Source organism: Equus quagga, unplaced genomic scaffold (genome assembly GCF_021613505.1).
Source record: "Equus quagga isolate Etosha38 unplaced genomic scaffold, UCLA_HA_Equagga_1.0 203_RagTag, whole genome shotgun sequence".
Lineage (NCBI taxonomy): Eukaryota > Metazoa > Chordata > Mammalia > Perissodactyla > Equidae > Equus > Equus quagga.
In genome coordinates, this window is record NW_025798627.1 from 7646033 (window position 1) to 7659169 (window position 13137).

The following is a 13137-nucleotide window of genomic DNA, read 5'->3' on the forward strand; positions in this document are numbered from 1 at the left end:
GTCCTGGGGCGTCTCTGGCCTACCTGGGTACCATGCCAATATGCTGCAATGGTGGTGACTGCTTCCTCACAGCGCTTTTGATGCTTCAGCTCCCGCAGGATTTTTCGGGCCTAAGGTTCAGAATCACGCAGAAAAATAGAAAGTTAACCAAATAATGGAATCCATAGTGACTTGGAAAAAATACCTGAAGAGATGATCATAATACCCATTTCTCAAGTGAAAAATCAATAAATGTAAAGAAAGGAAAAGGGGAAGTGGCTTATTAGCTGAAATGGACTATGAGATGGACTAATGGATGGACTAGAGAAGGTGGTAAATGAAGACATCAAGCATGACAGGGTAGCCCCCACTCAGACTGCGACAGCAGCCCCCCATGCCCACATATGTGACAGGAACAAATCTGACCACAGCAATACAAGCTGGTGCACACCAGATGGAAAGAACAGTTCTCAGAGTATGGTCAGAGGATCTCCAATGGTCTAGCACAATCCATTTGATCATTTTTATTATTATTATCTGGAATGTAACTGTAACTGTACTTTTTATTCAAAAGAGATGTTTAAAAATTTACTATAACAAAATTATCTCACTGGTCCAAACCCAGTGGCTTCTTTCCAGCAGTTGCTGGAAACTGATTTTGTAGGGGTCAGGAGGACATCTGATTTGGAGGTGGACTTTGAATCCTTCCTCTAAAGGTCTCTAGATCAGAGACCTGCACCCAGGCCTCAGCAACAAGGTCAAAGAAGAGCCTGCAAGCAGCAACTTCACTTACTCTGCGTGCCTGGATTTGTATTTTGGCATTTGCGTGGGACAGCTACCAAGCCCTTGGGTGGCCCATGGGCCTAGACAACGGTCAACTGACGTCGCTGGACTCCTGGCCCACGGCTCTACCTTGGGAAGGGGTTCCCGGCCTGAGAACTACCTTGAAGCAGCCGCTCTGGATCCAGCCTACTCCACAAAGTCTCCCAACAGGCAAGTGGTCAGAGCAGGCCCTGAAGTTATCTTTGATCGAGAGCAGTGGTCAGTAAACTTTTTCTGTAGGTCAGATGGTCAGTGTTTTTGGTTTTGCAGGTCATATGTTCTCCATCACAACTATTCAACTCTGCTGTTGTGGCACTAAAGCAGCCACAGACAAGATGCAAAATAAATGACGATGGGTGCATACCAATAAAACTTTATTTATGTGAACTTGTATTTCATATATGTATATATTTATATGAAATTTGTATTTCATATAATTTTTACATCATGAAATCTTTTCGTCTTTTTTTTTTTTCAAACAAATGCTTTAAAAATATAAAAACCATTCTTAGCTCTCAAGCTGTAGGGTAACAGGTAGCAGGCTAGATTTGGCCCGTGGGCTGTACGTAGTTTGCTGACCCCTGAATCAAGCTTTGGCAGAAAGGAACTGGAACCAAGTCACCCACTGTGACCCCCCACTAGAACAGTCAGAGCTCAGGATCTTTCAATCACTATGGGGCAGCCCGCAAGACGGTCACCAGGAAGTCATGGAAGGCATTGGGCTGGGGGTGCTGAGGTCTGGCAGGACTCACGGTTACAGAGGCACAGTGGGAGACAGCCTTCTGGACTACAACTTCCCTTGCAAACAGGGGGCAAGAGGATATTGAAATCATGGACAGTATTATTTCAAGGACTTCCTGCTCAGAGAATAATGCTCTTGAAAAGAAAGTCGGTTAAAAGGAAGTGGCCAAGACGTGGTCACAAGGGCTTCAGCTTGGCCCATAATATTTATTCTTTCCATCTGACTGTTTACAGGGTAGGCAGGAGACAAGGAACGCTCCCCTGCAGAGTAAGTCTACAGACATCATCCTTTGTGAAGAACCTGAAACTCCAAATAAATAAGGCTCATTTCTTTGAAACTCACCTTCCAACCCCGGATGTAAGACTGAATTACCAAGGCAGAACTCTTTATCTGTTGATACCGCTTTTGTTGCTGGAGGATGAAAGGGGACAACGTTAGCAGTTCTCCTTACGTGTCTGTAATACACATACTACAAGGACTGAGAAAGGGGCATTTGCTCACTTTGTGCAATTAACTCTTGATCACCCAAATGCCACCTGAGAACTAGTATATGAAGAAACCAAAATATCAATCTAAAATATTACAGCTAATCCAATGTATGTTTCAAGTACGCTAAATGTAATTAATAATTTCTAAATGGCTCACAACCACCATTAACATCTGTTCTTTGTACTATGCTTTATAATACAGGGTCTGACACACAGCAGATACTCACTAAGTGCCTACTGAATGAATACACACTGAGCTCTGCACTTGCCTTTGTGTTCCCTCTTCCGGCTGCCATGACTCACCATGCTGCTGACTGGGTCAGCCTCTAACATCCCCAGTCCTCTCAGGTTTGCTGTTCTTACTCTGCCTCAAGCTAGGAAATCCGCTAACGAATTTAAGCAAACTTCTATCAAACCACTCAACTTTATTGAGCTCCTACTCTGCATGAAGTCCTTTAATAGAACTGTAAGGTCATAAACGTGAATCTGACTCCAGCCCTGCACTCAAGAGCTTGCAGTGGACACAAGTCCGCAGTGTAAAACAGAAACAGAGTCCTGGGAGGAGGAGAGCGTGGCAGGCAGCTTCAGAGGCAGCAGCAGTTATGTCCAGGTGAGGAAGGTTAAAGACGGTCCAGTGAGGCTCCAAGCAGAAGGCTCCAGGCCAAGTGTTGGCTCAGCCAGCTCAGTGCCCAGAGCCTTTTCTTACCTCCAGGGCTGATGCCTCAGAGCGTGGAGGCTGCTGGAACACTCCCTAGAAAAGTGACCTTTTACTGTATTTAATGCAGAAGAGTCACTGGAATGTGGGCATCTGCAATGAAATTTCACAGCATTTCAAACACAGTACTGAAGTCATGCTGTGACTCTGTGCAAGCCCTAGATTGCTCAGCTCCCTTCCTCTGAGGTGGGAGACACGCCTTCCAGGATGCCAGGCTGCATTTTGGAAGATGAGAGGAAATGGGGGATGATGTTATCAACACATGAGCAGCAGAAGAGGATGCCAGAGAGAAAGATAAGGAGAACCCCGAGAGCTTGGACAAATCACTACCATCTCTGGGCCTCAGCTTCCTCATCTGTTAAATAAGGAGCTGGACAGTCTCTAAGGTTCCCCACAGAGTAATATTCCATGGCTGTAGATCGAACTATACCTACAATATCTGACCATCCCTTCTGACATTCATTTGACACCTCAATTTTTTTTTTTTAATTCCTAAAAGGCTTGAAAATACCTCTACCTCACTTTAAAATTCATCTCAAAGAGCCATGAAATATATCACAGAATATGGACTTTAAAAGAATCAGTAACTGAAATGAGCATTCGGAAAATCTTCGAGTTATTCAGTTCAGAGAAAATATTGGATTTAATCACTGGCTTGGATAACACGCTAGTTAACTGGTTGAGGTATATAGTTCAAATTCTGAAACAGATATAACACTAGAGCCAAATTAATACTTTTTCTAAAAATTGGGCTATTACTTGTTTTCATTCTAAAATTAATATTGCTCGTGACTCTCACCATCAAGAGTTAACGACACATATGGTGACTTTTTTTCATCTCGAGATACGAAAGCTCTACATTGGGAGAGAGGGTGCAAAAAGCACTTGCTCTTCTTGGCTCTCTGTTTCTTCTCATCTTTCTGATGAAAGGCCCCTTCCAGAAGTTCCTTCTTGATCGTCTATCTAAAGGTATATCCTGTCTCCCCATTATTCTTTATCCCAGTTCTCTATTTCCTTTCTAGCACTTATTACAATCTGTAACTGCTCTGATTATTTATTTGTTTAAATGTATATTGTCCCTCACTAGATATAAACTCTGTGAGGTCAGGATTAGGTTGTTTTGTTCACTTTGCTATCCCCAGAGCCTGGCAGAGGAGGGGTTTCAAAAGTATCTGTAGAATTCAAGACAGACAAATTCAGCACACTTCCAACCTTGAATTTTCTTGAATGATCTCAAAATAAGAAACGATAAAAAGGGTTCCTTGAGGACTGACTTGTTGGTCTTCCCTTTCTCAGGCAAACAGAAAATAGAGCATTATGAATCTGCAGAAGGGCCAAGTACCATGGGCCACGTGCAGCCAGGCTGGTGACAACGGTCTTCCGCGCCTTTGCAGAACACGCAGGAATGAATCAATTTGTCGTTAACGTGGCTGGATAGGTTCGCACTTAAACACTTGTACTGTTAGTTCTACTCTTAACTAGAGGAAGCAACTTTAAAGATACTCTTAAAGATCAGGCAATTTTTCTTTAGCTTAATCATTTAAGTATCTCGTTAACTTTTAAAACTTGGAAATAATACACTAAAATGTACTACATGAGAATAGGTCAGCATAAATTATGTCCTGATTGTACACTGCCTGACAGCAAAACCTCTCCACGGCTGAGAAAGAGGAACAGCCTACAGGAGATTTGACTACTAATTTCATTCATTTTCCAACTCACTCTCTAGTGAAAAAGCACAGAATGAAAAAGCAATTGGAAGCAGTGTTCTTATCACCAAAATTTATTTTGTGAGAACACAACTCAAGATCGAGTCTGAGGGCAAACCTTGAGGTTTTCCCTCAAAGCTGTGTGATGCCTCCAATGAAGTATCTATAATCAAGTGAGCATGGAAATTCCAAAAAGAATTCCATGTTAATTGAGTAACCATACTTTATTATTGAATCTTTTCCCATAGTTAATAGGGCTACACATCTGAGGACTAAAGGAAATCCAACCCTTCAACCAAACCCAGAATTCTACTAAAATGTGGCATTAGCTTTCTGGAATTAAAGCCATTCTCAGTGCTGCTATAGTAAACAGAGAACAGCCAATTATTTTGGAAAATTGACCCTCCGATAGCCAAAGGGTTAAATGACATTTTCTCTTCCAATCTGATGACCAAATTCAAGATGTAGATTGCCCACTGTGCACATCTATAGCAGTGGAACAGCGTCATGTACTAAACCTGAGCTTTGAAGTTGTCCCGGATTCAAACCCATCTCTGCCACTTCACAGCTGTGTGACGTGGGCATATCCCTTAACAGCTCAATGCCTTAGTTTTCTCATCTTTAAAAAATGGACCAAAAAGTACAGCCATCTCACTGAAGTTGTTGGGAGGACTAAATATGTAAAAATTGGATACATAGTTAAGCACATAACAAATACTTGCAAATTCGCATTGTTATTACAGACAAAATGTCGGAGACTTACCGCGTATCTCCTGTACCAGGCAGCGATCACGATTTGGCTTTTTCTCATTAGCAGGAAGTGTGTGCGGCATTTCCACCCCCGATAAATCTTCTGAATGAGGGTGGCCAAGTCCTCTAGACGCTGCTTCCTCAGGTCTTCTAGTTTGAATAACTAATAAGAAATGATAGATGGATTTATCAAAAATCCACTCAAAACTCATGGCATACATGAAAGACATTCTCTGGAGGTACAATGTCAGGATGCTGGAGTCAATCGCAGGGAGAAAAAGAATGAGTAATTGTCTTAATTATACATGATACGGATAACAGCCCATGAGAAAACGATTTTGATGAATTCACACAAGATCCACAATTTAGATTATGGTCATTAGAATTTATGACAAATCAGAGAAGGGCTGGACTGAGCTTCGGTTTACCTACACACTATGTACAAGGATGCAATTATTAATGGAAGGACGATGCCGGCAAAGTTTCTCTCTTAAACAATTTAAACACTTTCCAAATATCTAAATTTCGAAATTACCAATCAATTGCTATGCTAATTAAACTTCATGCTAGTCTAATCACTTATAAAAAGACTCCCTTGGAGTTCTACTAAGTAGAATTTTAAGTGTTCTTTTTAACTTTAAAAAAATTTTCACTTGAGGGGGCCAGCCCGTTGGCACAGCAGTTAAGTTTGCATGTTCTGCTTTGGCGGCCTAGGGTTCACCGGTTCAGATCCTGGGTGCAGACACGGCACCACATGGCAAGCCATGCTGTTGGTAGACGTCCCACATATAGAGTGGAGGAAGATGGGCAAGGGTGTTAGCTCAGGGCCAGTCTTCCTCAGCAAAAAGAAGAGGATTGGCAGCAGACATTAGCTCAGGGCTTCCTCAAAAAAAAAAAATTTTAACGAGTGCCCTCATGTACCTCTAAATAATTGGGCGGTCTTTCCTAAAATTATTGTATAATTAAGGTATGACAAATTCAGACTGAATTTACCTCCAATTCCTATCAATTAGAGAGGTTTTATTGTTGTATTAACAGTTTCTTTATGATTTCTTAAGTGCAGAACGATCTATCAGTTCAAAGATTTTGATGTTTCATAGAAAATATATATGGTCTTCCACTACCCCTTACTTGCCCATCCTCTTGGATATCTACAGATAAACACAAGAACGTGGCATTCTTGGTAGCATCCAGTGTAATGTTATGAAGTTAAACATCCTTTAAGAACTTGCCTATATGGTTATAACATAAGTTCAGGGTGTAAAGGTTTCGATTACATACTGTTCTTGGGTTTCGGATGAATATCTTTGATCTACCAAAGGAGTATTCTTCCACAGGAATCTCTAATTCATTAAACAGAACCTCCACACCAGTCCTATAAAAATAAATAAAAACAATCAGTTTTCTGAATTACAAAAATAGTTTATCTTATCCTAAATCATGATATCAGGTTCTTAGTAGTATAAAAAATAATAGCTTCAGTTCCAAGTGTAATTGCTCTTTCAGTTAGCATCCTTCTATCAAAGAATTTTCAAACTGAATTCCACAAATTAAACCAAATCCAGGAGATGCTAAAAAAGTAAATTTGGGTTCAGGACTACATCATCGAAGAAAATGTGGTATTAAAGCCAATTTCTTGATTTTCATTAGCAGAGGCAATACTTGTCTCAAATATACCTGTAACGATATACCAACCAGGACCAAGAGGGAGTGCAAGAAACTCAGAACTATTTTGAACCTACTCAGTCAATTCTTGAAAATGTTTTCAACACTGCTCCTGCCCCTTAGAGTGTGGGCAGGGCCTGAGCGAGCGCTAAGTGCCAGACCAATGGGGTGTAAAGGAATGTGGGCCTTACGTGGCGGGAGCAAGGCCTGGACTTGGCTCTGACCTCTCCATCCTGGACCCTGGTTTTGACATCCGTTTTTAAAACTAAATTTCACCCCACTAACCTGTGGGACTAGGTGCCAGGCATGGAGTAAATCCATGTTCTGTGTATTATGATATACACAGATCACAATATCCTGGAAATTAGTGGTGAGGATTGAAAGAGTACCCAGATCCTACATTATTTGGGTATTGAATGATACATCCGAGACCACACTGTATGCCTGGAGTTTCTATATCTTCTCGTAATATGTGGTGTGTGTCTAATACTGTTGATGTTCCTGTGAAAGGCCAGGTCCAGCAAGAATGCGGAGGGAACACAGTACAGTGACATGACAATCCCAAAGTTCCTGCCTAGGCTTGTAAAAGAGGCATGCCGGCCCTCCTGTAGTAGTCAGGAGAGAGGTTCCACAGCCCGCAGAGAAGGGGCAACCTCTCTGACTGGGGAGAGCAGAAGGAAGGTCACTGCACAAGCAAGGCCTGATTTTTCTTCTGCAGCAGCCCACCCACCAGCACACAAGTTCTCTCTGTGTGTGGAGAGCTCACAGGGGCTGTTCCACGGGATGGGCCTGCAGCGGTCCAGTGCTCTGCCTGGGCCTGGATGGGTGAGTGCATCTCAGGGCAGGTGAGTTAAAGCCGTACGGCCTCAGGTCCAAGCCATATTCTCCAAACCAGCTTCACTAGCAGTAACACTGACACTTTGAACCCCATCTGCTCAGGTATCAGCTTCTCATTTGGTGCAGACCTGGGCGACTCTCGCTGGGGTTAATTCCCCAGGGTAAACACGACAAGCTGAGAGAAAAGCAAAAGCTGAGAGAAGGGATCCAAGATGGCTCTAACGCTACCCTTTTATGAATTCCATCAATTACAAATTGCCTCCAACTAACTTGCCATGGGCATATTTTTAAAATTCTATTACAGACAAGTTCCAAATGTGGGTTTGATAAGCCCTGTTTTGACCTTAAAGAAACTCGAGACCTCTATAATTAATCAAGAATTGGCACAAAAGGGTATCCTGATGGAAGAGGGTCCAAAACTGAGGTTACATCCAATTTTCCAGAGAATTCTGTTTTGCCTAACAGCATGTGAAGGAAACAACACGCTATTTGTATGCTTTAAAAATTCACTATTAAATATAATCAGTGAATTTCTTACCTTGCTGGTCCTTTCCAATGAGGCCACGTTTGTTTACAAAGCATCTTGTATCTTTCTAGGCAAGGTTCATAGGCCTGTCTGAAGGCGTAGCCAGCCCTTCTCACACGGACATTCTCCAGAAGACCCAGGTACCTGATCTGATGACAAACTAGAGCCTCGTTGAAGATGTGTGCTGCTTTTTTATCATTTGGTTTGATACACCTAAAAGATTATGAAAATTTTAGGTTTTAAACTCTGTCTGCATCCATGTTTTACAAAGTACTATATATAATTACTTCACAGTGAAATAATGATTTATTACTCTTGGGAAATCTAGTCATTTCTTTTGAAATTATTTCAAGTCATTTTACAATAACCTAAAACTAACACAACACTACATACACAGCAATAAAAAAAGGATAAATTAAAACATACAATAATATGGATAAATACACTGCCATTTTGTTGAGTGAAAGAACTCTGACATAAAAGAGTACATATTTTATGATCCCATTTTATGAAGTTCAAACAAAACTTCAATCTATGCTCAGAAATCAGTAATGCTGTTACCTCTGGGGAGAGGTAGGGTGGAGACTGACAGAGACGGGGTACGAGGGAACCTTTTGGGATGATGGAAACGTTTTATATCTTGGTCTGGATGGGGGTACACAAGTGTATACACATGTAAAAATTCAACAAGCTGTAATTAAGACTCCTGGAATGTACTGTATTTTATGCATATTATATACCTCAACGAAAAGATTAAAAACATTGCTATCTCCCCATATCCCTGTATCTCCCTTTTTAATAGGGCACTTTGCTGCCCTGGGAAAGACTATATTTCCCAGCCTCCTTTGCAAGTAGATGTGGCCATGTGACTGAAATTCTGATCACTAGGATCAGAATTCGTATGCCACTTCTGGGTGTGTCCTTAAAAGGAAGGGACTTGCTCTCCCCTTGTTCTTCTCCCACTAACTGTGGGCTGAGACTGTTGACACGGTAGAGAGCCCTCTCTGACCATATAGATGAGGGAAATACCCTGGAAACACCAGAGCCACAAAACAGAAGGAGTTGCTCTATCAGCCTTGGAGTCCTTACACTTAGAAGCTATATAAAAAATAAATGTCAATCTTCTTTAAGCCAATTTTGGATCTTCAGCAATCTCTGTGTCTTAATTAATACATTGTTAAACATTTATGGTTACATCTGCCTAATTACAACTGTCAAATAAATTCCACACACATATATAATATGCGGACAGTTAAATCTTATTTGGCCTTGGAGGTTTTATGCTTTTTCTTTTTTTACAAACAAATCAGTAGAACAGACTCGTGAGTTTTCCACCTAGTCTGACACCTAGACCCCTGCACATACACTCAACTGATTTTCAATAAAAGCATCAGGGCAACTGAATGAAAAACAGATATTTTTTTTTTCTTTTCAATATATGGTGCTGAAGCAACAGGACATCTATACAGAAAAAAATAGATCTTAATATGAAATCTGAAACTACAAAGATTCTAGAAAAAAAATATGACAATATATTCACAAGCTTGGAGTTTATTAAGACGTCTTAGAGATGCCTTAAACTACTCAAGGGAAGGAGAATGAAGGAATTTCTGGGCTGGTATAACGTCCCATGACCTCACCTGGGCGGTGGCTACCAAAATGAATACAACAGCGAAAAGTAAGAGTGGTTCCCCTAGGACCTGTGCATATCACTTCACGTAAAGCATACCTCAATAAAGTATAGTTAAATAATAATTTTTTTAAAATTCTACTTAATTGAGAATAACAAAAGCAACTGATCATAGAAAGTTTCATGTTTTTTTTTTTTTGTGAAACTAGGATCTTTACCTAATATATGTTCTAACTTGAATGCAATCAAACCAGGGGATTTTGCCTATTTACATCTGTTACTAATATAAATATTAGGTAAACAAGCCAAACACAAAAACATTCTTCACTCTAGTTTCCTTATAACTGAGTTTTCAAAGACAATGATAGAAGGTATGTGTGGGTGTGTGTGCTACAGGAAATCTGACCTGTTAGAAACACACCTTCTATTATCTAGTTCAACAAATACACACTGCAAACTCTAATCCTAGCTGGTCTTTACTGAATTGTGAGATGGTCATATCCAAGATGCCCTAGACATAGAAAAAAGAGAGCAGATGCTTTTTAAGCAGTTTTATTGCTTTGAAAAAATTCAGATTGTTTTAGGAATCGTTACTTTCTCTGGGCCTTTAACTCTCACAGGAAAGAAAGAGGGACATTTTCCCTTACACCAGAGTTGTAACGAAAGCCCCCACTTGCTGCAATGCTGTGCTCTAAGTTAAAATAAAAAGAATCCAACAAGAGTTTCATGCAAAACTTTTACTAGAAAAAAAATTTACATCTTGTTTCTTAATTTCCCATTAAAAAAAAATACACAAATTTGAGAACTCCTATGTGCCGACAACCCAATTTCATTAAGTATCTGTTCCCCTCCCCTGCCACATGTTCTTTTGCCCTTTTTTAAATTCCTTATTTTGGGGGAGGGAGGGCACTGGAGAATTTTTTAAGCAAACAGAAGATACCATCTTCTTTGACCTGTAAGTACCTAGTTATCCTCTGCTTGGGCTACACTCAGATTTAAGCAAACAGGAAAATGATCTTATGACCTTCCTTGAGAATGCCTTCATAATCACACTGTCAAAAGAATTTGATGTGCCAGAATACCTAATATAGTTTGGATTCTTGGTCTGCAGGTTTTTCATCAGAGTGGCCACGGATGCCTTGAACTGGGAGCCTGCTGTAGGAGGCCTTTTCAGGTTGATCTTGGCAGGGTTCCCTTCGGGGAACAAAGACTTGATGAGGGCATGGCCGGCCTTCCACATGGCTTGGGACAGGTCTCGATAGAGAAGGTCGTTGTTTTTGTCAACAAATCCTTCCACCTGGTACAGCACCTATGAACAGCACAGAGGACTCAACTGCTGACACACCGGATGCTAGAACATCATACGACTGTTAAAAATATTCCAAGACCATCGATGGGGTAGCCGCTTCTTTCGGCATCAAAAAATCCCCAACATGTTAGTCGCATTCAAGTACCAAATTAGCCTCTAAGTTTAAATTCCATCTGTCTAAATCACAGAAGAGTCCAAAATAAGTTACCCTTCAGGATTTGCAAAGATAAACTCCAAAAAGGTTATCATAACATTTTCAAAGGATTTGAGGGTTTTTTTGGTGTTTGAGCATATTTTTGAGGTTTTACTTTTATTTTTTTAGTTCACATGTGCCAATTCTAGTCTGTTTAAGAGCAGACAGAGGAAAAGAGAGATAACACTGATATTTTCATAGACATCGTAAGCCAACAGAGTTTAGGTAAATTATCTTTTAATGACACAGATTAATGCAAATAATAACATAGTAACAAGCTCCAACATTCTGAAATTAAAGGTAATCCAGATTCTATATACTTAACTTTTACTAAATACATAATTCAGAATTTTTTTCCCTTTGAAGTTTGCAACCTTATTTATAAGAAAGGAGGCACTAACTGTAATTAATAATCTTTTAGGATTCTAAAAAATTATTGCCAAAACTGTTTTAAAATTATCTTTATACAATAGAGGACAAAAAATTAATTCTCCCAAATAGTGAGCAAATGAATAAGTGCATTTTTACAAAAAAGAAAATATTTTCCCTAGTGTCATTTCCAAATCTCAACCTAAGAATTCACTATTTCTGCTGAACGGTTTGTGTGTTTACACCCTTATCGTTAAGTCTTTAGTGACTCCTAATTTTTACTGGCAAATATCCTTTATTAGTGTTGATAGATTTTTTTAATAAGATAGCTTAGAGCTTGAAAATAGTAAAATCGATTTTTAAAATACATTCAAACTCTTTCATTAAGACTACTAGCTTTCCTTTCATCTCTGAGTACTAAGGAGATTTTGCTCAACTTAGTCCAGATTCTATTGCTATGAAACATTTATTGTTTCTACTCTTTTAGCAGCTCAGTTCATCCTCACAAGTTGGCACTGGTCAGAACGCCCATCTCCGAGGCATGGTGTCCTCAAGGGAATAACTCTGCAGGCCCAGCCGGGTGCTCACAGCTCCCCCATACCTTGCCGGCATAATGCTGAATTCTGAAACAGCTGTGGGGCAGGGACGTGTCATTGAGGAACCGAGAACACTTGCTCATCCTGCTCTCGAAGTGCTGGTGGGTGGCGCAGACTTGGTTGAGCTTCTCTAAGAAGGTCTCATCGGTGACCGTGCCAGGCCTCAGGCACTCCTCATCCAGCATGGCCAGGATTCCATTTGTGTTCTGGGAGAAGGGAAGTAAAAAGGTTTCCTTCCTTCCTCACTGTATTGTTTTAATAATTATTCCTAATGACACCATCAAACACAATCAACTTAGTCACAAGAAAATTCCGTTCAGTTACAAGGAAAAAGCAGAGAATCAAAACAAATAACAAAAAGCCACAGAAGTCAGCTCTCTTTCAAAGTGTCCCAGGTGTGTGTAGGGAGGGTGGGAGTAGGGTAGGGGTGGCAGTGTATCAGTCTCTCCCTCCCCGACTCCGTTCCCCCCACAGAACAGAACTTAGAGTCACCTCAGCCATCTTAGCTGGTTGATGACTCCAATTTGCATTGTCAGAAAAAGGTAACTTAGACCTCAAAGATTCAAACACAAATCTAAAAAGTCAGAAACAAAGTGACAGTGCAGTCTCTCCAACATATGGTCATAAATCACAAAGCACGGTCTTCTAAGGCCATTATTTGATTCATAGCTTGAGAGGGAAATTGGTTTCAGATGTTTTCAAACTGCTCATGTGTTCAAAATAAAGTTTATTTTCTAGGGAAAAAAATGATGTGATTTGGGATGCTGCTTTTAATGATCAATGCAATCAAGCTGTGTTTCAAGAATA

General features: G+C 40.4%; 1 protein-coding gene across 7 annotated transcripts in view; it reads right to left on the bottom strand.

Annotated features, from left to right (window-relative positions):
• The window catches only part of LOC124233468 (unconventional myosin-Ib), a 180001-nt gene that overhangs the window by 20227 nt on the left and 146637 nt on the right, over positions 1-13137 (bottom strand). For all 7 annotated transcript variants that reach the window (XM_046650573.1, XM_046650577.1, XM_046650574.1 and 4 more), the window contains 7 exons: positions 12336-12536; positions 10946-11172; positions 8246-8446; positions 6487-6580; positions 5219-5368; positions 1886-1954; positions 24-110 (listed from right to left, as the gene is read on the bottom strand). In XM_046650573.1, the coding sequence (XP_046506529.1) occupies positions 24-110; positions 1886-1954; positions 5219-5368; positions 6487-6580; positions 8246-8446; positions 10946-11172; positions 12336-12536 (1029 nt within the window). The remainder of the gene's footprint in view (positions 1-23; positions 111-1885; positions 1955-5218; positions 5369-6486; positions 6581-8245; positions 8447-10945; positions 11173-12335; positions 12537-13137) is intronic.